The 25,377-nt window shown below is 57.6% G+C and overlaps 1 protein-coding gene across 1 annotated transcript in view; it reads right to left on the minus strand.

The window, feature by feature from the left end:
- The window catches only part of THBS2 (thrombospondin 2), a 34,425-nt gene extending 11,452 nt beyond the window's left edge, over positions 1-22,973 (minus strand). Inside the window, exons 1-16 of the mRNA XM_055536204.1 lie at positions 22,741-22,973; positions 20,090-20,164; positions 17,728-18,284; positions 16,056-16,140; positions 13,119-13,315; positions 10,928-11,068; positions 10,150-10,246; positions 8,929-9,093; positions 8,580-8,756; positions 8,237-8,410; positions 7,599-7,726; positions 7,367-7,519; positions 6,823-7,041; positions 6,085-6,192; positions 4,673-4,832; positions 3,138-3,256 (exon numbers count right to left, since the gene is read on the minus strand). Coding sequence (XP_055392179.1) covers positions 3,138-3,256; positions 4,673-4,832; positions 6,085-6,192; positions 6,823-7,041; positions 7,367-7,519; positions 7,599-7,726; positions 8,237-8,410; positions 8,580-8,756; positions 8,929-9,093; positions 10,150-10,246; positions 10,928-11,068; positions 13,119-13,315; positions 16,056-16,140; positions 17,728-18,284; positions 20,090-20,141 — 2,532 coding nt within the window. The 5' untranslated portion in view covers positions 20,142-20,164; positions 22,741-22,973. The remainder of the gene's footprint in view (positions 1-3,137; positions 3,257-4,672; positions 4,833-6,084; positions 6,193-6,822; positions 7,042-7,366; positions 7,520-7,598; positions 7,727-8,236; positions 8,411-8,579; positions 8,757-8,928; positions 9,094-10,149; positions 10,247-10,927; positions 11,069-13,118; positions 13,316-16,055; positions 16,141-17,727; positions 18,285-20,089; positions 20,165-22,740) is intronic.
- Between the last annotated feature and the right edge of the window lie 2,404 nt (positions 22,974-25,377).

Here is a 25,377-nt window from a genome sequence, read left to right on the forward strand (position 1 = left end):
GTCGGGGTTGTGCCCGTCCGTCACCTGGTCCGGGTTGTGCCCGTCCCTCACCTGGTCGGGGTTGTGCCCGTCCCTCACCTGGTCCGCGTTGTGCCCGTCCCTCACCTGGTCGGGGTTGTGCCCGTCCCTCACCTGGTCGGGGTTGTGCCCGTCCCTCACCTGGTCGGGGTTGTGCCCGTCCGTCACCTGGTCCGGGTTGTGCCCGTCCCTCACCTGGTCGGGGTTGTGCCCGTCCCTCACCTGGTCGGGTTGTGCCCGTCCCTCACCTGGTCCGCGTTGTGCCCGTCCCTCACCTGGTCGGGGTTGTGCCCGTCCCTCACCTGGTCGGGGTTGTGCCCGTCCCTCACCTGGTCGGGGTTGTGCCCGTCCCTCACCTGGTCCGCGTTGTGCCCGTCCCTCACCTGGTCGGGGTTGTGCCCGTCCCTCACCTGGTCGGGGTTGTGCCCGTCCCTCACCTGGTCGGGTTGTGCCCGTCCCTCACCTGGTCGGGTTGTGCCCGTCCCTCACCTGGTCGGGGTTGTGCCCGTCCCTCACCTGGTCCGCGTTGTGCCCGTCCCTCACCTGGTCGGGTTGTGCCCGTCCCTCACCTGGTCGGGTTGTGCCCGTCCCTCACCTGGTCGGGGTTGTGCCCGTCCCTCACCTGGTCCGCGTTGTGCCCGTCCCTCACCTGGTCCGCGTTGTGCCCGTCCCTCACCTGGTCGGGGTTGTGCCCGTCCCTCACCTGGCCCGGGTTGTGCCCGTCCCTCACCTGGTCGGGTTGTGCCCGTCCCTCACCTGGTCGGGGTTGTGCCCGTCCCTCACCTGGTCGGGTTGTGCCCGTCCCTCACCTGGTCGGGGTTGTGCCCGTCCCTCACCTGGTCCGGGTTGTGCCCGTCCCTCACCTGGTCGGGGTTGTGCCCGTCCCTCACCTGGTCGGGGTTGTGCCCGTCCCTCACCTGGTCCGGGTTGTGCCCGTCCCTCACCTGGTCGGGGTTGTGCCCGTCCCTCACCTGGTCCGCGTTGTGCCCGTCCCTCACCTGGTCGGGGTTGTGCCCGTCCCTCACCTGGCCCGGGTTGTGCCCGTCCCTCACCTGGTCGGGTTGTGCCCGTCCCTCACCTGGTCGGGTTGTGCCCGTCCCTCACCTGGTCGGGGTTGTGCCCGTCCCTCACCTGGTCGGGTTGTGCCCGTCCCTCACCTGGTCGGGGTTGTGCCCGTCCCTCACCTGGTCCGGGTTGTGCCCGTCCCTCACCTGGTCCGGGTTGTGCCCGTCCCTCACCTGGTCGGGGTTGTGCCCGTCCCTCACCTGGTCGGGGTTGTGCCCGTCCCTCACCTGGTCCGGGTTGTGCCCGTCCCTCACCTGGTCGGGGTTGTGCCCGTCCCTCACCTGGTCGGGGTTGTGCCCGTCCCTCACCTGGTCGGGGTTGTGCCCGTCCCTCACCTGGTCCGGGTTGTGCCCGTCCCTCACCTGGTCGGGGTTGTGCCCGTCCCTCACCTGGTCGGGGTTGTGCCCGTCCCTCACCTGGTCCGGGTTGTGCCCGTCCCTCACCTGGTCGGGGTTGTGCCCGTCCCTCACCTGGTCCGGGTTGTGCCCGTCCCTCACCTGGTCGGGGTTGTGCCCGTCCCTCACCTGGTCGGGGTTGTGCCCGTCCCTCACCTGGTCCGGGTTGTGCCCGTCCCTCACCTGGTCGGGGTTGTGCCCGTCCCTCACCTGGTCGGGGTTGTGCCCGTCCCTCACCTGGTCGGGGTTGTGCCCGTCCCTCACCTGGTCGGGGTTGTGCCCGTCCCTCACCTGGTCCGCGTTGTGCCCGTCCCTCACCTGGTCCGGGTTGTGCCCGTCCCTCACCTGGTCGGGGTTGTGCCCGTCCCTCACCTGGTCGGGGTTGTGCCCGTCCCTCACCTGGTCCGGGTTGTGCCCGTCCCTCACCTGGTCGGGGTTGTGCCCGTCCCTCACCTGGTCGGGGTTGTGCCCGTCCCTCACCTGGTCGGGGTTGTGCCCGTCCCTCACCTGGTCGGGGTTGTGCCCGTCCCTCACCTGGTCCGGGTTGTGCCCGTCCCTCACCTGGTCGGGGTTGTGCCCGTCCCTCACCTGGTCGGGGTTGTGCCCGTCCCTCACCTGGTCCGGGTTGTGCCCGTCCCTCACCTGGTCGGGGTTGTGCCCGTCCCTCACCTGGTCGGGGTTGTGCCCGTCCCTCACCTGGTCGGGGTTGTGCCCGTCCCTCACCTGGTCCGCGTTGTGCCCGTCCCTCACCTGGTCCGGGTTGTGCCCGTCCCTCACCTGGTCCGGGTTGTGCCCGTGCCTCACCTGGTCGGGGTTGTGCCCGTCCCTCACCTGGTCGGGGTTGTGCCCGTCCCTCACCTGGTCGGGGTTGTGCCCGTCCCTCACCTGGTCCGGGTTGTGCCCGTCCCTCACCTGGTCGGGGTTGTGCCCGTCCCTCACCTGGTCGGGGTTGTGCCCGTCCCTCACCTGGTCCGGGTTGTGCCCGTCCCTCACCTGGTCGGGGTTGTGCCCGTCCCTCACCTGGTCCGGGTTGTGCCCGTCCCTCACCTGGTCGGGGTTGTGCCCGTCCCTCACCTGGTCGGGGTTGTGCCCGTCCCTCACCTGGTCCGGGTTGTGCCCGTCCCTCACCTGGTCCGGGTTGTGCCCGTCCCTCACCTGGTCGGGGTTGTGCCCGTCCCTCACCTGGTCGGGGTTGTGCCCGTCCCTCACCTGGTCCGGGTTGTGCCCGTCCCTCACCTGGTCGGGGTTGTGCCCGTCCCTCACCTGGTCGGGGTTGTGCCCGTCCCTCACCTGGTCGGGGTTGTGCCCGTCCCTCACCTGGTCGGGGTTGTGCCCGTCCCTCACCTGGTCCGGGTTGTGCCCGTCCCTCACCTGGTCCGGGTTGTGCCCGTGCCTCACCTGGTCGGGGTTGTGCCCGTCCCTCACCTGGTCGGGTTGTGCCCGTCCCTCACCTGGTCGGGTTGTGCCCGTCCCTCACCTGGTCGGGTTGTGCCCGTCCCTCACCTGGTCGGGTTGTGCCCGTCCCTCACCTGGTCGGGTTGTGCCCGTCCCTCACCTGGTCGGGTTGTGCCCGTCCCTCACCTGGTCGGGTTGTGCCCGTCCCTCACCTGGTCGGGTTGTGCCCGTCCCTCACCTGGTCGGGTTGTGCCCGTCCCTCACCTGGTCCGCGTTGTGCACCAGGGGGCAGTTGTCACAGTGGTCGCCCACGCCGTCCCCGTCGGTGTCCCGCTGGTCGGTGTTGTAGACGTAGGGACAGTTGTCTCGCTCGTTGAAGACATCTGTGGGATGCAGGGAGAACAGGGCGCACGGGGTTTAGAGAAGGCGCACTGCTTGGCTCACTGCATTAAACAACGTACAGCCAAACTTTGGTTTAATAAAAGAGAAATCTAAGGAATCATAAAATGCGAAGATAATTAGATTCATGACAGATTTCCCATTAAAAGGAAAATACCCTTAGTTTAAAGCAGAACCAACTCTCAGAGGTCCCTGGATGGCGAGGCGCACCGAGGCTCAGCACACAAGTCACTGCAGAGTAAATATCTGCATCTTCACGCTGACCGTTGCCCCAACATCCACTCAGAAAGTCTACATTGAGCTGCTGGGGACTGGCCAGCCACCTGGGCTCCACAAACTCACCCATTTCCTACATTACTAGGAAACCAACCAAGACAGACACTGATGGAGGCTTAGGTGCCGTACCTTATACCCAAAAATCTGAAAGTAGACCATGAATTTCATCCAAGTTATGAAAACTATGAATTAACCTGACATGTGGGGGATTCCCAGGAGGTGAGGGGGTCCTGGCAGGTTGGGGGAGGCAGTGGGCTGGGGGTCCTGAGAGGTGGTGAGGGGTCCTGGGAAGTGGGGGCTCTAGGAGGTAGGGGGTCCTGAGAGGTGGGGGGTCCTGGGAAGTAGGGAGTCCTGGCAGGCAGGGGTACTGGCAGGTGGGGGTCCTGGGAGATGGAGGCTCCCAGGAGGTGGGGAGACTCGGGGAAGGACCCTGACCCATACAGGGCTTGGACGTCACAGATGGAGGACAGGAGAAGATGCCTCATCTCCAGGAAAAGCCCTCGAGAGCAGCGTGGGCAGACGCCATCCTGCGCTGATAGAAGCCGGTCAGTGAGATGCCAAGTGGCAGCAAGAAAGCAGCCTGGAGACAACACAGCTGGGGGCGGGCAGGCGGGGGAGTGGGTGTGAGTCTGGCAGGCTGCTGACCGGGCTGCAGGTGCCCAGGGCGAGGCCGTGCTGGGGGTGGGTGCAGGGTCAGGCCCACTGGCACCGCTTAAAAGGCTTGATGCCATCACAAATCTCCAGCGTCTAGGGTGAAGCCCTGGCGGGGTCTTTGCAATGGATGGCTCAGTGACACCTGGAAGCAGGTCACTGGGGAAACAGAGGGCGTCTGGGAGACCCTTCTCAGAAGCTCGGTTTGTTCAGGGCAGGGTGCTGGGCTCCTGGGGCTGTGAACAGCGGGCATGAGAGGAGACACCAGGGCTGGCAGGACATGGTCGGGAAAGGAAGCTGCAGGTGGGCTGTTTCCCACCGGGGGTCCGAGGCCCCGGGGAAGAGGGGCTGGATGGGGATGGTCTCACGAGAGGAGACATGACTCGGACGTCGCATGCTAGTTAACGTGGGGCGGAGCTCCCCCAGCCATCACAGAGCGCACGGCATCCGCAGCCGCGGGCGGGCCCGCTCACCGTCCCCGTCGATGTCCACGGAGCAGGCGTCACCCTCCCCGTTGCCGTCCGTGTCGATCTGCGCTGGGTTGTGCACGTAGGGGCAGTTGTCGCATCGGTCCCCGACCTCGTCTTTGTCGTAGTCGAACTGACGGGGGTTGAAGAGAAGCTGGCAGTTGTCCTAGAAAAAAAATCAAGGGAAGAATTCCAGCAACAGCGTACAGACGCTCGCTGGGTTACTCATAACAGGACTTGGCACTTACAAGTCGTGTATTTAAAGCAGATCAAGATAACCAGGGTAGAAATACAGCCAGGAAGCTCTACCTACAATTTCTTGACGTCAAGTCATTTTATAATTATTTACACAGTCTATCCATATGAAAAATTTTGAGATTGTCTATGGTAAAGGTGGAGAAGGAAATGGCAACCCACTCCAGTGTTCTTGCTTGGAGAATCCCAGGGATGGGGGAGCCTGGTGGGCTGCCGTCTATGGGGTCGCACTGTGTCGGACACGACTGAAGTGACTTAGCAGCAGCATGGTAAAGGTGATACAGTATGTATATCATGGTGAGGACAGACACATAGACGGTGACGATAGACACGTCAACGTTGAGGGAATGAAAGATCCAAAGAGTTAATGCATCAATGGAAGTGAACCCGCAAACAAACCTTAGCTGCTCTGTGTCTGTGTCTGAATTATGTATGAATACGTTAGATCACATATGTCTGCTACAATTCTTTCGGGAAATGGAGAGTCCTTTGGACTGCAAGGAGATCCAACCAGTCCATCCTAAAGGAAATCAGCCCTGAATAGTCATTGGAAGGACTGATGCTGAAGCTGAAGCTCCAGTCCTTTGGCCACCTGATGTGAAGAACTGACTCATTGGAAAAGACCCTGATGCTGGGAAAGATTGAAGGCAGGAGGACAAGGGGACGGCAGAGGATGAGATGGTTCGATGGCATCACCGACTCAATGGACATGAGTTTGAGCAAGTTCCAGGAGTTGGTGATGGACAGGGAGGCCTGGTGTGCTGCAGTCCATGGGGTCGCAGAGTCGGACATGACTGAGCAACTGAACAACAAGATTCTGCTATCAAGGCAGTGAGCGGTAGCATCTCTGCTTGAAGAGACAGCCCTGCATCACTGGCACCGCTCCCCCAGAAGGAGAATGGATAAGTAAAAGTAAACTATTGAAAGCGTTCTAAGTAGAGCAGCCCACGTGGCTGCACGCCTGGCTGGCTAACGTGCGGTAGAAACCACAGGATTCTCCCGGTGACTCTCAGCCTCGTGGGGAAAGAAGTCCCGGAGGTTCACAGTGAGCTTCCGAGCACCCCAGGCGCTCCGAGCGCGAGGACCGGCCCGGCGCTCGGGGGCGGGAGGAGCAGCCCCAGGCGCTCCGAGCGCGAGGACGGCCCGGCGCGGGAGCCGCCCACCTTCTCGTCCGTGACGCCGTCGTTGTCGTCGTCATCGTCGCAGGCGTCCCCGATGCCATCCTTGTCGAAGTCTTCCTGCCCTGAGTTGGGCAGGAGCGGGCAGTTATCCTGCGAGAGGAGGAAGCAGGCGTTATGAAAACGTCCCGAGCCCCCTGCCCTCAGGAGGAAGCCGGAAGGGCACAGCTGGTGGAGCTCGAGGAAGCCGCGCCGCGGAGACCTCACGGCCAGGCCGGGCTCTGCGTGTCCCCCCGGGGGCTGCCTGAGGCCCGACGTCAGCACCGCCCGTGAGGGGAGAAAGGAAGCCTGTGTCTGGAGCCCTGGATCCCGGTGAAGAGCCCGGACCACGGGAACCGGAGAGAAGGAAAACACAGGACGGGACCAGGCCCCACCCGGCTCCTCCCCCAAAGCTCCAGGCACCGGTGACGACCTCTGACCGGCCAAGGGGCTGCCCAGGGTCATTCCACTGCAGGGGTGGGCCAGGAGCCGAGGGCCAGCACCACCCATCGCCCCTATTCACTGACTTCAACCCTCTCTGATTTCAGTCAATAAACGTGTATCAGGCACTCTGTCCTCTACCAATTCCAACAATGAGCTACTTCTCCAGAACGACCCCTGGAATTTGCAGAAAGCCCTGGGCAGGTGCCTTGGTGGGGGTGCCGGTGGGTGGCCTGGTGTTTCCCGCCCCTCCCCGCCCCCGCTGGCCTCTGGGGCAGGCACGCGGCTGCGGGGCACCCACACCTTGATGCAGTGGTACGTGGCGTTGGTGGCGCACACCAGGCTCTTGTTGGGCCAGCCGTCCAGGTCTGAGTCCTCCCCGCAGATGAGCCCGTCGCCCGCGTAGCCAGTCTGGCACTCACACTTGTACATGGGGTCGCTGAAGTGGCCCAGGTAGATGCACTCGGCATGCCGGTGGCAGCGGTGGGTCTTGTCCTTGCAGGGGTTCTCGGGCTCACACACCTGGGGAGGTGAGGGCGCACGCTGACCCCGACCCTGATGCAGGGACCTGGGAGCCCAGGTCCATCCCACACCCCCAGGGCTGCGCCCCCCGGAAGGGCCTGAGCTTTCAGTGATGCCAGAGCAGGGGCACAGCCCGCCCCAGCCTCGGCGATGCCAGGGATCACGGCAAGGCCGCAGGTCCTCACCCGGGCCCTTGGGATGCTGTGCAGACACTCAGCTCCCCGGGCCCTGCTCCCCGCAGAGTAAGCGGTCCCTCCGCACGCCGCCCGCCCCTCTCCGTCCCAGCCCTCCTGATGGTCCTCAAGCCTCTAAGACAGCGGCTCACCTGCTTCTTAGTCCTGGCCGCCTCCAGGCCGACACCGAAGGGCTGGTTCCCCTTGTAGCGCGGCGGGCAGGGCAGGCAGTGGTAGCCGGGCTTGGTGTTGACACAGCGGTGCGCCTTGCTCGTTGCGAAGCACACGTCCGTGACCACGGCGCACTGCGGGACCGACAGGGTGGACATGAGCCTGGGCCCCAGACCTCGCGGGCCACCCCACAGCCTGGGGAAGGGCACTCACCTCGTCCAGGTCCTCGCAGTGGGTGCCGTTGCCCAGGAAGCCCACCGGGCAGGAGCCGCAGGACCAGGAGCCATCGGGGAAGCTGCTGCACTCAGCTCCAGGGAAGCAGGGGTTGGACAGGCAGCCGTCTGCAGGGAGGGAGGAGACAGTGAGGCTCGCGGCTGCCCAGGAACAGCACCCAGTGGTGGCCTCAGAGATGCCTGCGGCAGAAGCGTCCAGGCCCACAGGTGGCCAAGAGGCAGAGGGCCAAGGAGCCACGCCGCACACCCATCTGATGGGTACACCCACCTGACGAGCACACCCACCTGATGGGCACACCCATCTGCTGGGCATCCTGGATGAGATGGTGTGCCTGCACACCCACGCACCAGGCATACCCACGTGCCAGGTGGCTCCCCACTCCGCACACCCACGTGCCGGGGGGCTCCACACACTGCACACCCACCCATTGGGCACACCCACCTGGCAGGCATACCCACCTGCTAGGCACACCCACCTGCTGGGCATCCTGGATGGAGTGGAGTGCCTGCACACCCACCCGCCGGGCACACCCACCCGCCGGGCACACCCACCCGCTGGGCACACCCACCCACCGGGCACACCCACCTGCCAGGCGGCTCCCCACCCCGCACACCCACCTATGGGGCAGCTCTTCCTGTTACACATCTGCTGCTCCTTGACATCCCCCACGCAGTCCTTGCCTCCGTGCTGGGGCTCGGGGCTGTTGCAGACGCGCGTCCGCTCACGGATCCCTCCAGCACAGGTGGCTGTGCAGGCCGACCATGGGGACCAGGGGCTCCACCGGCCATCCACTGGGGGCGGGAGGACAGCAAGGTCATGCGGGGACGGGATCTGCACTGGGACGCAGCTGGGCCTCTAAACGGAGACACCAGCCAGACAAGGGGCTCTGGGCGCCCGGCCGGCTCAGCCCGCGTCCTGTGGAAAGCTGGCCCAGGGCGGGGCCGCACCGTGTCCACTCACCCGGGCAGGGTGGGCCCTGGCAGGCCTTGGTCTCACGGCCGCTCCCCTTGCAGCTCCGGCCCCCCATCTGTGGCACTGGCGAGTTGCAGAGGCGGATGCGGGTGACGTTGCCGACGCCGCAGGTCACTGAGCAGGAGGACCACGGGGACCAGTGGCTCCAGCCGCCATCCTGCCGGACTAGCGCAGGGGGGAAAGCACATCGGTGCTCAGAGGGCTCGGCAGAGAGCAGGCTGGGCCCTCCCAGGAGTTTCCCACCGACCAGGCAGGGAAGAGCCCCGGTGGCAGGAGGCCCGAACTGGGGAGAGGGCCCCCGGGACCCCCAGGACCCCGGGGCGGGCCTGACACTCACTGCGGTGGTCGCACCTGCCCAGGCTGCAGGCCCGCGTCTGGATGGACGGCCCCAGGCAGGTGTTGCTGGTGACGTCACAGGAGCGGCCCCGCTGCTGGGTGCCTGACCCGCAGGTGGCCGAGCACTCTGTCCACTCTGCCCATGGGGACCAGCCTTCCTCGCCGTCTGCACGGGGATACCACTGTCCGTCAGACCCCAGGGGCCCACTGCACGGGAGGCCAGCCCTGGAGTCCGAGCAGAGTCCCTAGGTGGACACAGGAGGTGGGCAGACACATCTGTCCCAGGGTCGAAGTGCGGGAGCGGACCCCAAGAAAGGGAAGGGGGCGCACGAGGAGCTTTCCCAGACACCCAGTGACCTCTGGCAGGGAGGAGTCCATGGGAGACCCTGACGGCCTCTCAGAGGAGACGCCGCCTCTGCTGCAGAGCTGCCGCTGGGGCCACCAGCACGCGCGCTATTTCCACTCTAACAGCTGTTTCGCGAGCTATTTCCACTCTAACAGCTGTTTGCTGGTTTACATGCAGCAATGAAACTTCAATTTGGGGTTGAAATGACAGGACACTAAAATTAGTTCCAAATACTCTAAATGGGAACAAGTTAAATAAAAAGGAAATTTCCTGCCAAGAAACACCCAGTGCCTGCCATGCACGTTTGTACACCTCGTGCTGCATTTTCATCGTAAAACTCACCCTGGGTCAAGGGCATCATCACCCTGAAGCCCAGAAACGCTACATTTTCATGGAGAGGTAGAGCCCTGCCCATGGCCAAGGGCTCCCAGCCTCCACCAGGGGCTCCCATCCCCCGCCCAGGCCAGCAACCTGCGGACCCCCAGACCAGGACATGCAGAGCACATCTCAGAGAAAGCAACCAGTCCAGTCAACGCTGCTGGTGACATGGGAAGGGGTGGGGAGCCTTGGAGGCTTGGCTGCTGTGGAGCTGGGGCCAAAGGCAGGGGGCCAGCTGAGGTGGGGGCACCGCACCCTTGGGGAGCCGCGAGCGTCTGGGGGCTTCCAGAGGGAGGGCACCAGGCCATCGGGGAGCCGCGAGCATCTGGGGGCTTCCAGAGGACCTGGAGGCCCCGTTGATGTGAGGCTCCGGGAGCCCTGGCCCCGAGGACCGCAGCCCAAGCCCCAGGCTTCCCGTGGGACCAGCCGGCACATGACACGCACGGACACGGCTGAGCCTGGAGCCCGGAGGCTGCAGCCCACCCGCTGGGCACTCACCATGGACGCAGGATGGGCAGCACTCGCCCTCCACGAACCAGGGGTCCGCACACGTGGCAGGCGGGCAGCTGATTTGGTGGCAAACAGTCTTAAATTTCTACGAGGAAAAGCGACATTTTCCTTGTGTTTGTGTTACATGCAGAAACAGAAACGCTGAGCAAGGGCCAGAGCGGAAGGATCTGGAGGGTCCACTTGTTACACAGACGTGGGGACATTTCTCCCCTCAGCTGGAGCGGCTTCCTGGACTGTGCCCCCCTGGGCCCCCCACACGGAGCACCAAGCCCAGGGCCCTCCACGCCCAGCAGTGGGACAGGTGGGACGGGCCATGTTCAGTGTCCAGGCTGCCTGGGGAGACAGAGTGGGTGAACAAGGAAACCAAACGGCCTGCAGAGCTGTGGGCACTGACACTCCCCCGGGGGTCTGTGCTGGACCCGAGGCCCTCGCAGGACCGAGGGCCATCAGACATGGGAGGGGCACTGCCAGCCCTGCCCCCTGTCCCCCACCACTGGGCAACCCTGGCCGCGCCCTCCTGGTTCTCATGCAGAACCACGGGCTGACTCCTTCGGGGTGGCCTCCATCCGCACGGCACCTGCAGTCAGCGGGGCTAGCAGGGCCCCGCAGGGCCGGGGGTCGGCGCCCAGGCCGGGGCAGCCCCGGGGGCTGCATGTCCAGCTCACGGCTAGTAGGGGCCCTGCAGGGCCGGGGGTCGGGGGCCCCGCAGGGCCGGGGGTTGAGCGCCCAGGCTGGGGCGGCCCCCGGGGCTGCGCGGCCGGCTCACCTTGCACGTGCACTTGGTACAGCTGTCCACCACCCAGGTCTCATTCTCGGCAAAGAACCGGCCGTCCTGCCAGCAGGCGGACACGTTCCTGGTCTTGGGCGGCCCGCCAATGAGCTCCCAGAGAAACTGGTTGTCATTTGACTGGAAGGTGGAGGAAAGGACGTCAGTGTGCACGCACGGGGCTGTGCAGCCTTCACCCTCAGCCACCGCCCACACCAAACTCCGTCTTTAAACAGGTTGCCCTCTGAATCCGGGCTTCCTGCTTCCTGGGAGATGAATCTCCTTGAGTTCTAGGCTTCGCAGAGGAGGCCATGTAGCCGGTGAGCACGTTTTCTACCACAGTCCCCTCACGGCATTCTAACCAGATACCTGGGGCTCTGTCCAGGGAGCTGGCTGGTTACTTCTGGTTAGCAAAGGCTAGTGGTGGTTAGTAAACGTTATTGATGGTTACTCACGTTACACATGGTAGTGGTGGTTAGTCATGATTTGTGGAGGTTACTTATGGTTAGTGGTGGTTACTCATTGTTAGTGGAGATTAGTTGTAGTTAGTGGAAATTAGTAAAGGCTAGTTGGATCAGTGAAAGTTAGTAGAGGCTAGTCATAGTTGTGATTTGTGGTTACTCATGGTGAGTGGTGGCTAGTTGTGGTTAGTGGTAGTTAGTTGTGGTTAGTGGAGGTTGTCATGGTTGTGAAATCGCTCAGTTGTGTCCAACTCTTTGCAATCCCATGGACTGCAGCCTACCAGACTCCTCCATCCGTGGTGTTTTCCAGGCAAAAATACTGGAGTGGGTTGCCATTTCCTTCTCCAGGAGATCTTTCCGACCCAGGGATTGAACCTGCGTCTCCCGCATTGAGTCATAGTTGTGGTCAGTGATTACTCATGGTGAGTAGTGGCTAGTTGTGGTTAGTGGTGGTTAGTCTTGGTTGGTGTGGTTAGTTAGTGGAGGTTATTTGTGGTTAATGGTGGTTACTCATGGTTAGCAGAGATTAGTCATGGTTAGTCTTGCTTGGTGGTGGTTAGTAAATGTTAGTGATGGTTACACATGGTTAGTGGTGGTTAGTCATAGTTTGTGGAGCTTAGTTGTGGTTCGTGGTAGTTACTCATGGTTAGTGGAGATTTGTTGTAGTTAGTGGAAGTTTGTAAAGGTTCATTGGATTAGTGGTGGTTAGTAGAGGTTACTCATGGTAAGTGGTGGCTAGTTGTGGTTAGTAGTGGTTAGTGGAGGTTGTCATTGTTAGTGGAGATTACTTGTAGTTAGTTGTGGTTACTCATGGTTAGCAGAGATTAGTCATCATTAGTCTTGGTTAGTGGTGGTTAGTCATAGTGGCAGTTACTCGTGGCTAGTGGTGGTTAGTTGTGGTTTGTGGTTAGTGTGGTTAGTCATGGTTAGTGGAGGTTATTTGTGGTTAATGGTGGTTACTCATGGTTAGTCTTGGTTGGTGGTTAGTGGCAGTTACTCATGGTTAGTGGTGGTTGTGGTTTGTGGTGGTTACTAGTGGTTATTGGTGGTCACTCATGGTTAGCAGAGATTAGTCATGGTTAATGGCAGTTACTCATGGTTAGTGGTGGTTAGGGGTGGTTACTAGTGGTTAGTCGTGGTTAGTGTGGTTAGTCATGGTTAGTAGAGGTTATTTGTGGTTAATGGTGGTCACTCATGGTTAGCAGAGATTAGTCCTGGTTAGTCATAGTGGCAGTTACTCATGATTAGTGGTAGTTGTGGTTAGTAGTGGTTACTAGTGGTTAGTGATGGTCACTCATGGTTATGAGATTAGTCATAGTGGCAGTTACTCGTGGTTACTGGTGGTTAGTCATGGTTAGTGGTGGTCACTCATGGTTAGCAGAGATCAGTCATGGTTAGTGGCAGTTACTCATGGTTAGTGGTGGTTAGTTGTGGTTAGTGATGGTTAGCAGAGATTAGTCATGGTTAGTACCAGTTACTCATGGTTAGTGGTGGTTAGTTGTGGTTAGTGGTGGTTAGTCATGGTTAGCGGTGGTCACTCATGGTTAGCAGAGATTAGTCATAGTGGCAGTTACTCGTGGTTAGTCATGGTTAGTGGTGGTCACTCATGGTTAGCAGAGATCAGTCATGGTTGGTTATGGTTAGTGGAGGTTAGTTGTGGTTAGTGGAAGTTACCCATGATTACTGGCGGTTAGTCCTGGTCAGAGGGGCGTCACTGGCTAGGCACCCACCACTTTGCGCAGGTTCTCGTGGAGCTGGTTCACGATGACATGCAGCCCCGAGAGCTCTCGGATCATGCTGCCCAGCTCCTCACAGGAGTGCTCACACACCTCTGGGCTCTTCTCTGCACTCGGGCCCACGTGCTCCATGGTGACCATGGGGCTCAGGTGCAGCGTCTCCGTGTTCTCACTGATGGCGTTGGTTTCAGCTGCAGGAAGGACGTGGGACAGTCACAGCCTGGCTGGCACGACGGGCGCTGCTCAGAGCGCTCGTGCTGCATGGCTCCCAGGAGCCCGAGAACTGGCAGCTGTTTCCCACCACAGCCCTGCTCCCACCACAGGACTCTGCCCCTCACAGCACCATGGGGACCAGGCCTCAGACACTGCCACCCACAGAGCAGAAGTTCAGCTCAGATAAAAAATGCAAAAGCATCAGAGACACACATCTGCCTCATGTTCAAACTGATTAGAGGCACCAGCCTCCTGTTTTTCTTCTTTTTATATAGATATTTATATAACTTATTATCTAAATAAATTCCTTATTTTTGTCCCAAACCCCAAATCTGTTTCCGATCCTATAATTTCTATACATTCTGACAACCCCTCTCAACTCCTCAATTAATCCATTTTTTTTCATCCTAAACACCATTTATTTTGGCTACTTGTTCTGCATTAAGGTAAATTTTTTTTCTTGCTAAATGAGTAATTTTGTCAATTCTATGCTGGCCTCAGAAGACCCCTGAAGTGCAGAACCCGGACTATGGACTTGGAACCCACTGCTCAGAGATGGTACAGGCCTCGGAAGTCCCCAAACACAGGACACATAGCTACACCGCTAATGACAAAAATGATTGGGAAAGTCCTGAACCAGGCGTGGCCTCCCTGCGGAGCCAGCCAGCTGGGACACAGTCGCCAAGGCCAGGCCGTGTCGTCTCCGCAGTTGCTCATGTCTTGTCTGAGACCCTCCATGACTGAGTTACGACCTGTCAGTGTTACAATTCTGTCAAACATTCTATGATTGGGTGTTTACTACGTGGTTGTAAATCCTTGTTGCAACTCACATGGATCTTGAGAGCCTCCCTCAGACTCACCAGACCCAAAGTCACGTGCGTGTGTGTTGATCGCTCTGCTGCTGCTGCTGCTAAGTCACTTCAGTCGTGTCTGACCCTGTGCGACCCCATAGACAGCAGCCCACCAGGCTCCCCCGTCCCCGGGATTCTCCAGGCAAGAACACTGGAGTGGGTTGCCATTTCCTTCTCCAATGCATGAAAGTGAAAAGTGAAAGTGAAGTCACTCAGTTGTGTCCACCTCTTCGTGACCCCATGGACTGCAGCCTCCCAGGCTCCTCTGTCCATGGGATTTTCTAGGCAAGAGTACTGGAGTGGGGTGCCATTTCCTTTTCCAGAAAGCCACATATAACCATAACCATATTAATCACTAGTCATACATAGAAGAATAAAAATAAGGCAACAAAAGTGCCCAAAAGTCCGAGGACCACCTCACAGAAGACGAGCAGAGTCCTTCCTCAGGAGAGGATGCCCCGGCCTACAGCACGAGGGGCTGAGAGCGGGGTGAGGGCCACGTCTACCCCCACCCCTGCCCCCTCGCTGAAAGTCAATGCTCCCTTTCCCTTCCTCTGTCACGCAGACATGCCCGGCATATCAGGCGACTGCCCGCAAGGATGCCCAGCTCGGATCGGAGACACACAAGGCTCCCTCCATCTGCATCCTGGGACCACCGTCTCCTCCCGTGTGTCCTCTTGGACGTCAGTTCACTCTGTCTTAGCTTTTTTGGAACTTTTGCTTTTTTATGACCACCCTCAGAAAGACTGTGACCTAATCCAGAGGGACCTCAATCTGCATTTCAGCTGGAGCTGGCAGTACAGGTGGAAGGTCGCGGCCACAGTGCTCCGGGAGTCTGGGGGCTGAAAGCGAGTGTGGGATCATCATAAAGCCCCGCCAGGTGCACAAGCTGCCAAGCATCACAGTTGAAACTCTTTCCCTCCTTGAACTCAACTGATCAACAGCTGAAAGATGCACCGATTGAAAGGTAGGCAGCCGCGGACGGAAGGACTCACACATCCAAGCTGCACACACGCCCCAGTGCCAGTGATCAGGTCCTGAGCTCTGTAACCTCAGCCCTGAGTTCCCACTCTGGGGTCAAGGGCTGGGTTGCAAAGCTATGTTACAGACATCAAACCCCATATCCTTCCATGTGGATTCATAAAGTGACAATTTATATTTGTATACAGTTGATGTAAAGAAGCCTTTTAACAAAGTGAATCAGAAGATGGGGTCATGTGGCAGATGAGAGCCTCCTCTGTGGGGCTCAGCCCGGGTGGGGGGCAGTTAACAGGCCCTCTCAGTCCCCACCCTCTTTATTTGTAAAATGAGGAAAGCAGATGAGCCCAACTCAGGGGGTTTTGAAGATGAAATGATATGTTGCATTCAAAAAGCCCAGCATAGTGACCTTCAAATATCAAATACTCAAGACAAGGTTGACAAATTATGGTTGGATATAAATTCAAAACGTAATTAACAGACAAAGTGGGATTACGTCAAAGGTTCAAGTGGTCCATTTTCATAATAAGGCAGTATCACCAGCTGTGACTAGTATAAAACTTCCCATAAACCAAGCTTGACAAAGAGTCGTGGAGTCATCTTATGAAGAAGATCTTCATACATCAGTAGACTGGCATCGTTGCATATATTTAAAATCATGTTAAAACGCCAGGGATGTTTTTGGCATGTAAAATGGATTATATTGAATAATTGAAATGCATGCACAGTTAATCCTTCAAGCAATGTAGTGTTTTCAGATGTCGACACATCCGAGTTGACCAGCCACCTGGGTGAGGCCAGGATGGCACCGTATTCCAACACATCCCCTTACCTTCCACGGCCCTCCCCACAGGAGAAGGACCCACCATAGAGGGACCCGGGCACCTACCTCCCTGGCTCTGCTGACAACCTTTCTTGCTCAGAAGATCCTCCACAGAGTTTTCAAAGACTAAGTAGACATTCTGCAGCAAACCCTGAGACACGTACAAGGAGAGAAACCCAAGTGGGTAAACAGCAGACATCTGAGGACACACTAAGCAACATCTCAAAGATACAGGATGCAATTTAAAGCAGAGAATGCTTTCTTCTGTGCTCCTATTCTCCGCAGGTCTGAAATCTCGTTAATGGGTTATCTGTGTATCTTAGTTCGAAGCTTCATTTGAGGCCAGAGGCAGATGTGGGTTTGACTCAAGAAGGGAGAGCATTTGAGAAAAGGGGCTTGAGAAGGATGGTGCAGACAGGCTTAGGGAACAGACCATGGAGGCCACACTCTCGGTTGGGAACCTTGAGGGTGACCAGCGCTCCCACATGTGGCCATGGGTTGCAGGAACATGCACTGCTCTGCCTGTCCACAAAACAGACCTCATCTATGAGAGCAGGCAGTCCACCCAGAGACAGTGAGGGTCTCGTCTCACTGGGCTGAGGGCTTCCTGACGACCACCAGAGACCACATGGGGCATCTCTAGGCCTCTTACTGAAATAGCTGAGTCTGAACATATACATTTATTTCCAAAATGCACATACACCTGGAGGAGAACAGTGCCTAAACCTCTCTGCTGCAGTTTCTAAACACTTGGATTTAGAAAAAATCCTCTTGCCAACATATTTTATCTGAGATGAACGTGGAACCACTCCCTCATAATCAACAGCCCTTTCCTTAGGAAACATGGTTAATCTTCTCTACTGCCAGCCTGTCACGTCAGGACTGAACTGGAATCTGGGGACCCTGGGAGACAGCTGAACAGATCTGATGTCTCGATGATCAGATCAATGTTCAGTCAGGAGATCGGTGACCATTTGTGCAGCTAAGAAAGGTGCCTGTGTCCACTGCTCTGTTGGTTCCTGGGTCAGAGTGTGTATGTGTGCACATGAGAGTGCCTGTGCCTGTGTGCAGGTGTGCAGTGTGCAGGCGTGCATGTGTGTGTGTGCAGTGTGTCCATGTGTGCAGTGTGCAATGTATGTATGTGTGCAAAGTATAGTATGTGCAGGTGTGTGTGTGTGCAGTGTGTAGTGTGTGCACGTGTGCACATGTGTGCAGGTATGTGTGTGTGCACAGTGTGCATGTGTATAGTATGTGCATGTGTGTGTGTGCAGTGTGTAGTGTGTGCACGTGTGCACATGTGTGCAGGTATGTGTGTGTGCACAGTGTGCATGTGTATAGTATGTGCATGTGTGTGTGTGCAGTGTGTAGTGTGTGCACGTGTGCACATGTGTGCAGGTATGTGTGTGTGCACAGTGTGCATGTGTATAGTATGTGCATGTGTGTGTGTGCAGTGTGTAGTGTGTGCACGTGTGCACATGTGTGCAGGTATGTGTGTGTGCGCAGTGTGCATGTGTATAGTATGTGCATGTGTGTGTGTGTGCAGTGTGTAGTGTGTGCACGTGTGCACATGTGTACAGTGTGTGCACGTGTGTGCATGCGGGCAGTGTGCATGTTTAAAGTGTGTGCATGTGCCAGCTGGTGTGCACGGGTGCTCCTTGCGCTCACGCCTGCCCATGTGCACCCCCCAGGATCCCGCCCCTCCCCAGCCAGGTCGGGTGGGAGTGTCTGCTGGACCTACCCGGAAGTGGCTCTCGCGGGCCGCGCCCTTGGCCACATACATCCGGCTCCTCTCGGTCTGCAGGTGCTCGTAGAAGGGCTCGTCCAGCGTGAAGCTGTCCATCAGGTCGCAGCCCACGTACAGGCTGTAGGTCTCTCCAGTCACCTGCACGGTGACGTTCTTCCACTGGGAGTCAGCCAGGCCCACGTCCTCCAGGGAGATGACGTGCTGGGTGCCGTCCACCCAGTAGGTGAGGTCCAGGGTGTCCGCGGGGCCGTTGGACACGATCTCGAACTGCCTGTGTGCGGCGCCCGGGCCCTCCAGCGCCAGCAGGGTGCCCCGGGACCGGCGGTCCTGCTTCAGGCTGGCCGTCAGGAAGAAGCCCTCCTTGTGCCGCATGGCCTCGGTGATCCGGCCCAGGTGCTCCGCGCTCACCGGCGGGATGTAGTCAAAGCGGACGAAGCGGTAGGCGGGCACGCTGGGGTCTGGGCCCCGGAACTGCTTGGCCCCGATGGTCTTGCGGTTGATGTTGCTGATGCTGAAGAGGTCGAAGGTGGTGTCCTCCTCCTGGTCTCCCGCTGCTCGGGGAGCAGGGCACGGAGGTCAGGGGCGCCAGGGCACAGGGCCCTCCTCTCGGGAGCCACGTGGGCTGGCACGCGGCCCCTGCGAGGCCGGAGAGCCCGCCCCTCCTTTCTCTCCTGGGCACTGCCTGACCCGCCCTCCCGGCCCCGGCTTGCCCGCGAGCGGCTCTCTGTGCGCATCAGCAGACGAGCCTTCACGGAGAAAGGAAGTGCGGTCCGGTCCCCACTCTTCACCTCCCTGACAAGGGCTGTGCTGCCGTCTCTGCTCCCCACCTGAGCGGGGCTCAGGCGAGACCCTCCGTTTCCCACCCGAGTGCCCAGGAAAGCCGCCGGCAGGTGCGCCACTGCGGGGCGGCTGCCTTCGAGGTCGCTTTCCTCAAGACATAATCTGAGCTGAACTCCTCCCGTGGGGACCCTGTATTTCTCAGAAATACATCCTGCCTCTCAGGGCTCACACTGCAGGAGAGCATCTGAGAGACCATGAGCCTCAAGGCCACAAACGCACGGTTTTAATGCACTGTCCAAATACTGGAAAGAGGTTGTCCGCCCTCACCAATATCCTAACACTTTAAATCATTCAAAATAATTTTCTGAACAGAAAGTGTAAACAAAGCACAACTTTTATCTAATACTTGGCAAATTGAAGCATTAGATTACACGGTGTTGTTGACAGAAGTGTTCGTTTTCCTACCTGCAGTACAGCTATTTGGCCGTATGTCAAAAATGCTTAAAATCGTTAAAGACTTTGACTCTGCAATTTTACTCTGGTAAGTCATCCTAATATGTAATCACAAACGCAAGGATGTATGTATTCACAGCACTATTCCCCATGGTGTCATTTACAGTCATGTACACGTGCAATGTAGATGGGAATGGCCTGAAAATACAGAGGGGTACCTTCTCATGGACTATTACAGTCATTAAAAATCGTGTTTTAAGAAAATAAACACATGAAAAATATTTAGATGTGTTTTTAAGTGCAAAGATGTGGGAAGGATAGAAGCTGTAAAACACCAAACACTTCAGTATGTTGTAAATATCACATACAGAAAAAAGGCAGCAACTTCCCTGGAGGTCCAGTGTTTAAGCATCTGCACTTCCAAAACTGGAGCCACAGGTTTGATCCCTGGTTGGGAAACTGACATCCACATGCCTTGTGGCACAACCAAATAAACAGTTTTTTTTTTTTTTTAATCCAATTTTAAAAAGAAAGAAGACAAAACGTGCCCAGCAAAAGGCTGCATCTATAGGTGGGAGGGTATTTCTCTCTAATAACCTCAATTTTCCAAAAATAAATTTCCTATTGTATGGACTCAAAAGTGAGTGAAGATTTATCTTAAACTAAGTTAAGGTCCTAAGGGGTGAGGTGCTCCATCCAGGCCTCTGCTTTATCCACCCTTATCCAGCAGGTGAACCTTATCTTGGGGGCCCAGGTCACCCAGGGGCGTCCACACTCACCCTGAGCGCTAGGCCAGGTCACCTGGGGGTCCACCCGGGGGCGCCCACACTCACTCTGGGCGCTGGACCAGAACACCCAGGGGCATCCACACTCACCCTGAGCGCTGGGCCAGAACACCCCGGGGTCCACACTCACCCTGAGCGCTGGGCCAGAACACCCGGGGGTCCACCCGGGGGTCCACACTCACCCTGAGCGCTGGGCCAGAACACCCGGGGGTCCACCCGGGGGTCCACACTCACCCTGAGCACTGGGCCAGAACACCCGGGGGTCCACCCGGGGGTCCACACTCACCCTGAGCGCTGGGCCAGAACACCCGGGGGTCCACCCGGAGGTCCACACTCACCCTGAGCGCTGGGCCAGGCCCACAGGGCCAGCAGCAGCAGTGGCCACAGCATCCTGCGTCTTCCCAGCCAAAGCCCTGCAGATAAATCAGACCCTGTTACTTAAGAAAACATAACCACAGCTTCTAATTTGGATTGGAAGTTTTACTCATATGATCATTTAAAAACTGTTTGTGTATAAAAATCAGAAACAAATGGATTTGTGGGCAAAGCTAGATAGAAAATATGCTTTTCAAATGAGCTTTTGTAACTAAGGTTGGTATTCATCGGACTAGCATTTGTCCACAAGCACTGTACCAATGATGTCCTAAGCATTCATATTATTTAATCCTCATAATGACCTAGGAGACAGATATGATCATTATCATGGCCATTTTACAGATGGGTAAGTGGAGGCTCAAACAAGTTAAGTGCTTGCCCAGAGCCAGAACATAAACCCAGGAAGTTTTGAATTTAGAAAAATATCAGCCTAGGGAAAATAGCCTACAAAGATATTTTGCATAAATAGCCAAAAAAAGTTGCACATAATTTAATTAAAGAGAATAAATAGTAACTGTATATGAGTTAAAAGTAAACCTAGTTGGCTGGATCATAACTGCTAAGAAAATAGCCTTCTACTTAGTAATCATTTTTGCTTTGCTTTTCTATTTTCTTGAGGCCTGTTTTTCCATTCTTCAGGATTCTCAGTTGGCAGGCTCAGCAGACACTGGCCCAGAAGTCAGAGCCTGGCCGGGAGCCCGCTCCAGGGTTAACCCCTGCTCCGCCTCCCCAGGTCTGGGCCTCAGCCTCCTTGCCTCCCCCGAGCATGGGCTCCAGGGCCCTTCCAGCAACACTCTGCATTCCGCAGAGGTGAAGCCAATCCGAGACCCCTACCCTCCTTGTTTAGGGCTTCAAGAGACCTGAGCTTCTTAGTGAGAAAGAAATCCCTGGAGGAGCCTCTCCACAAGGAGCGGCTTTCCCTGAGAGGGGGACCGTCGCCTGGGGAGCAGGCTCCAAGCAGGACTCTCCCGTCCCCGCAGGCTGCAGACACCTGCCTTCAGCCCGTCCACAGCAAGTGCAGGGCTTGGCTGTGTTCCGCCTGCACCCCCCAGCCGGCGGGCGGGCCCCGCGGGCAAGGCTGCTGCAGAGCTGCGGTGCCAACATCACCGTGCAGCCTGGGGAAGCATCCCTGAGTCCTCGGTCTCAGGCACCCTTCTGTGGAATGAGGATCAATCGGCCACTCACAGGGTGAGTGTGGGAAATGAGCCGCCGAGCAAGTCGGTGCTTGTAAAGACTTCTGAAGCGCAGCCCAGTAGGAGAGACGGAAAGGCTGCCCTTAGCAGGACTCTTCCGAGGACTGAGTCGCGCGGTGAACCCTGAGGAGGGTTAGAACAGCGCTGGCACTCCGTAAGTCCTGCACAGGCGATTTCAGAGTAAGCGGGGGCAGGCCTGTCCTCTGTCCCCCACAGACAGACAGCGGGACCACTGCCTCTGGCAGCAAGCTCCGTCTGAATTACAGAGTCCCACGTCCTGAGGGCTCAGCTCCCCTCAGTCCTGAGGACACACACGGAGCTCTGTCAGGAACAAAAGCAAATCCTCTGGTGCTGAGACAGACATCTGCCACAAGGACCTGGGGGCCCATCCCGCCTCAGGGGTCGCCCAGCAGAAAAGAGACCACCAGGGGCGCAGCTGGGGCTCCAGCCTCTCTCGCCCCGCGTTGTTAAAAGGCAACACGTACGCTATCGTAGGACACACTGTGGGGACATACGCGCCCACGCTGCGCACCTCGCTTCACACAGTTAGGGCTTAAGGTTATAGTTTTTTCCAAAAGAAAGCTGTCTGCAACAGAATGTCGTTACACCTAATTACATTAGAACTTTCACAAAGATCTGCAAAGACCTTTTACAATTCTTATACCAGCAATCAGCGCAAACTTAACTTTACTGAGAAATCCGACCTTCCAATGGTCAAGAACGAGGTGATTCAACAGAGCCCCTCACTGCCTTCAGCCTCCCCCTGCAAAGGAGCCTGACCCCCCATTCACAGAAGTTAGGCTAATTTGCTAATTCCCGCTGCCTTTTCATCTGCAAATTATCCCCCAGACTTGTAAGAACAGCTGGAGTCCCTGGGCAGTCAGGGCAGTCTCCACTGACTTACTAAATACCATTCATTAAAAACTTTCAGCAACACTTTTCAGCTATGAAAACTGTTTAGCGTGCGTCTTTATAACTTCTCATCATTTTTTCACATCCTCAGGAACAACTTCTAGTTTCTTCCTCACGACCGTCCCCCCCGCCCCCCCAGTAACAGACTTTATGGATGCACCCTATTCAGTGGCTGAAACGGAAGCCTCTGCCCAGGATTCCAGGCAGGTACCTTCAGGAAAGCCCCAGGGGTCCTCAGGCGATGGGCAATCCGGGCAGGATCACAGCATCCTCCGTGCAGAAAAGACGCCAAAGGGAGCTCACCTGCCCCAGTTCTGCCACTGAGCAGCAGGAGGCGGAGGTGAAGACCTGTTTCTGCTTAGGTGTCAGCAGGCAAGCTCCCTCCCTGCTTCAAAACTAGTTTGCACTTTCTCCTTCTCCCCTCTTAGAATAAAATTTTTTTAAAAAAGACTTTTCTGAAAAGTTAAACTACAGCGCAACTATTTGGTCAGTGGAGAAGCCGCTCTTACCTGGCGTGGAAACCCTGCAGGAATGACTGGCTCAGAGCCGGGAGGGGGTCGGCGAGGGACGAAGGGCCGCAGGAGGAGACCCAACCCCGCTCTGCAGAGGAGCTGGGCTTGGATCCGCGGCGGGCCGCGGCCGCCCCTTATATGCGCGGAGTCCAGCGGCCGGCAGTCAGACGCACGCGGAAGCGCTGGACTCGTTCCGCGGCGGGATGACATAATTCCTCCTCTGATCCCGCATTTGCTGGGGCACCTGGCACCGGTCCGGTCCGGCCCCCTCCACCCCCACCCGTGCGGCCCGCCCCTGCTCTGGCCGCAGCTGGGGGACCACGGGGGAGGAGCCGCAGGAGCCGGGGAAGACGGACTTTTCCTGCCTTCTCTCAGGAAATACAATGCTATAAATAAAACCAGCAAGATTGGCTGGAGCGCTCCTTTTTGCTGAAGAGAGAGAATGCAAGTTGTAGGCTTCCAATCTGGTTCGCATTACCCAAAGTGAGAACGGTCTCTCTCAACCGAGGAGAAGGCCATCAGCAAAAAGCAAAAGAACCGGTGGGTGGAAATGGTCAGTATACGTATTGACGAAGCTGTACTGATGAATTCATTTATCATGTGCAGAAAGTGTGATATTTAATCTGAAAGGGCGTCAGTGTATCAGTTGGATGACTGAGAAACAGGATCCGGTGAATTTATTTTCATCCAAATCCTGCTTCATGCCCAGCCTGGACCCCACAGGGTGGCCGCTCCCTGGGGACACCCCGTGTGGGACCAAGAACCTCCTGCACAGACTTTCCTGGTAGCAGGAACAACCTGTACAGCCTCACTTAGCCCAACAGCCCTAAGGGCGGGTTACACAGGGGGAAGCCTCTGGAAGAAAGAATAGCAGGCAGCAGTGGGCTCCCTGCCCCTCCCCAGAGCGCACACCTCCCAGGCAGGCTGGACCATAGGCAGAGGAGGCAGTGGACGGTGTGGGGGGGATGGGGGGGATGAGGCACCCCCAAAGGCCAGGCTGGGCCTTGCACAGAGGAGTGGTCCCTTGCACAGGCTGGCAGATGGCACCGGAGGCGCCGGGTCATGGTGGGCAGAGCCATGGACAAGTGAAGTCTCAACTGAAGGGCGTTAGAGGGGGTTTGTTCTGAGCCACCTTGGAATCTGAGCGGTAACGTTGCTGAGGAGCCTGCTTCTCCACCTGGGTCCTTGCTGGGTGGGGGTCACAGAGGGGCACAGGCACATGCAGTCTAGCCCTGCCGAGGTCCAGCCCAGGCAACCACAGGGCATGGGGTTGGAGAGGGGGCTTGTAACTGAGTAGGGAGCATTTGTTACCTTGCTCTCTGCTGGTAGTTTCTGAAAACACTTGTCTACAGCAACTGTTCACTTATTACCAGGTAGACAATGTCAATTTCTGATGTGCAGAGAAGGAAGAAACTTGACTCAAAGAACATATATGTGTGTGTGTGTGTGTGTTAGGCATGTCTGACTCTTTGCGAGTGGACTCTTTGTGAGTGGACTGTAGCCCGCCAGGCTCCTCTGTCCATGGGATTCTCCAGGGGGTCTTCCCAACCCAGGGATCGAACCCCGGCCTCCTGCACTGCAGGCGGGTTTTGCCATCCTGCTCAAGGTACGATGTCTTACTCTGGGCAGGCTGATCGGTGGCACAGTCACATGACTTAGATTTAAAATTCCGAGCGCGATGTAACTAAGCTGATGTTATTGCAAACTCCAGAGAAGAACGTCTAACCCAGTTTCCCTTAAAGCCTTTTTAGTGACTAGCTGTTGATTTGCCAGTTGACCTGACTTTGCTTACAGTTTGGCTTTTCCTTGGCCAGAAGTTGGCCTCTGGCCCTCACACCCCACTTGCCGGCAGAAGGTACCATCTAGTCAGGCTTCCCTGGTGGCTCAGCCGTAAAGAATCCACCCACCATGCAGGAGACTCAGGAGATGCAGTTTCCATCCTTGGGTGAGGAAGGTCCCCTGGAGGAGGAAATGGCAGCCCACTCCAGCATTCTTGCCTGGGGAATCCCATGGATAGTGGAGCCTGATGGGCTACAGTCCCTGGGGTCGCACAGAGTTGGACACAACTGAGAGACTTATCAACAACTCCTCTGCTCAGCCACGGGCAGCCACCCACCCCATGAGTGTTAGGACAGAAAGTGCTGCTGTGCTGAGCATCTCAGGAGCACCAGGCGGATGAGACTAGACCACACCCAGGACAGGTCAGAGGGCCGCCTTGCTGGGGCCCCAGGGAGATGTTCCTTCCACGGGGGAGGCTTCTTGAGGAGACAGGACATGCGTGACTAGATCTTGGCCTCTGGGGAGGGCATCTGAGGTCAGGGGTGTCCCAGGAAAGGCCTAGGTGAGCAGAATTGAAGGAGGGGTCAGCCCTTCTGGGGCAGGGAGGTGACGGGAGGTGACAGATGGCAGGAATGCTGAGGCCCTGCTGGGGATGGGCTGGGCTGGGCAGCTCTCCTGCAGGGAGGTGGGGACCGGAGGCAGGGGTGGGCACAGGATGTCTAGGGGGCTACCCACCCTGGGACAGAGGGACATGTGACCTAGAACCGCAAAGCAAGGCCAGTTCACGCAGGGCAGATCCCGGAGCAGAATGTCAGCTTCAGGGATGAGGAATAGGGTGCGTCTGCTGGAAGGAGG

Source organism: Bubalus kerabau, chromosome 9 (assembly GCF_029407905.1).
Source record: "Bubalus kerabau isolate K-KA32 ecotype Philippines breed swamp buffalo chromosome 9, PCC_UOA_SB_1v2, whole genome shotgun sequence".
In the NCBI taxonomy this organism is placed as follows: domain Eukaryota; kingdom Metazoa; phylum Chordata; class Mammalia; order Artiodactyla; family Bovidae; genus Bubalus; species Bubalus kerabau.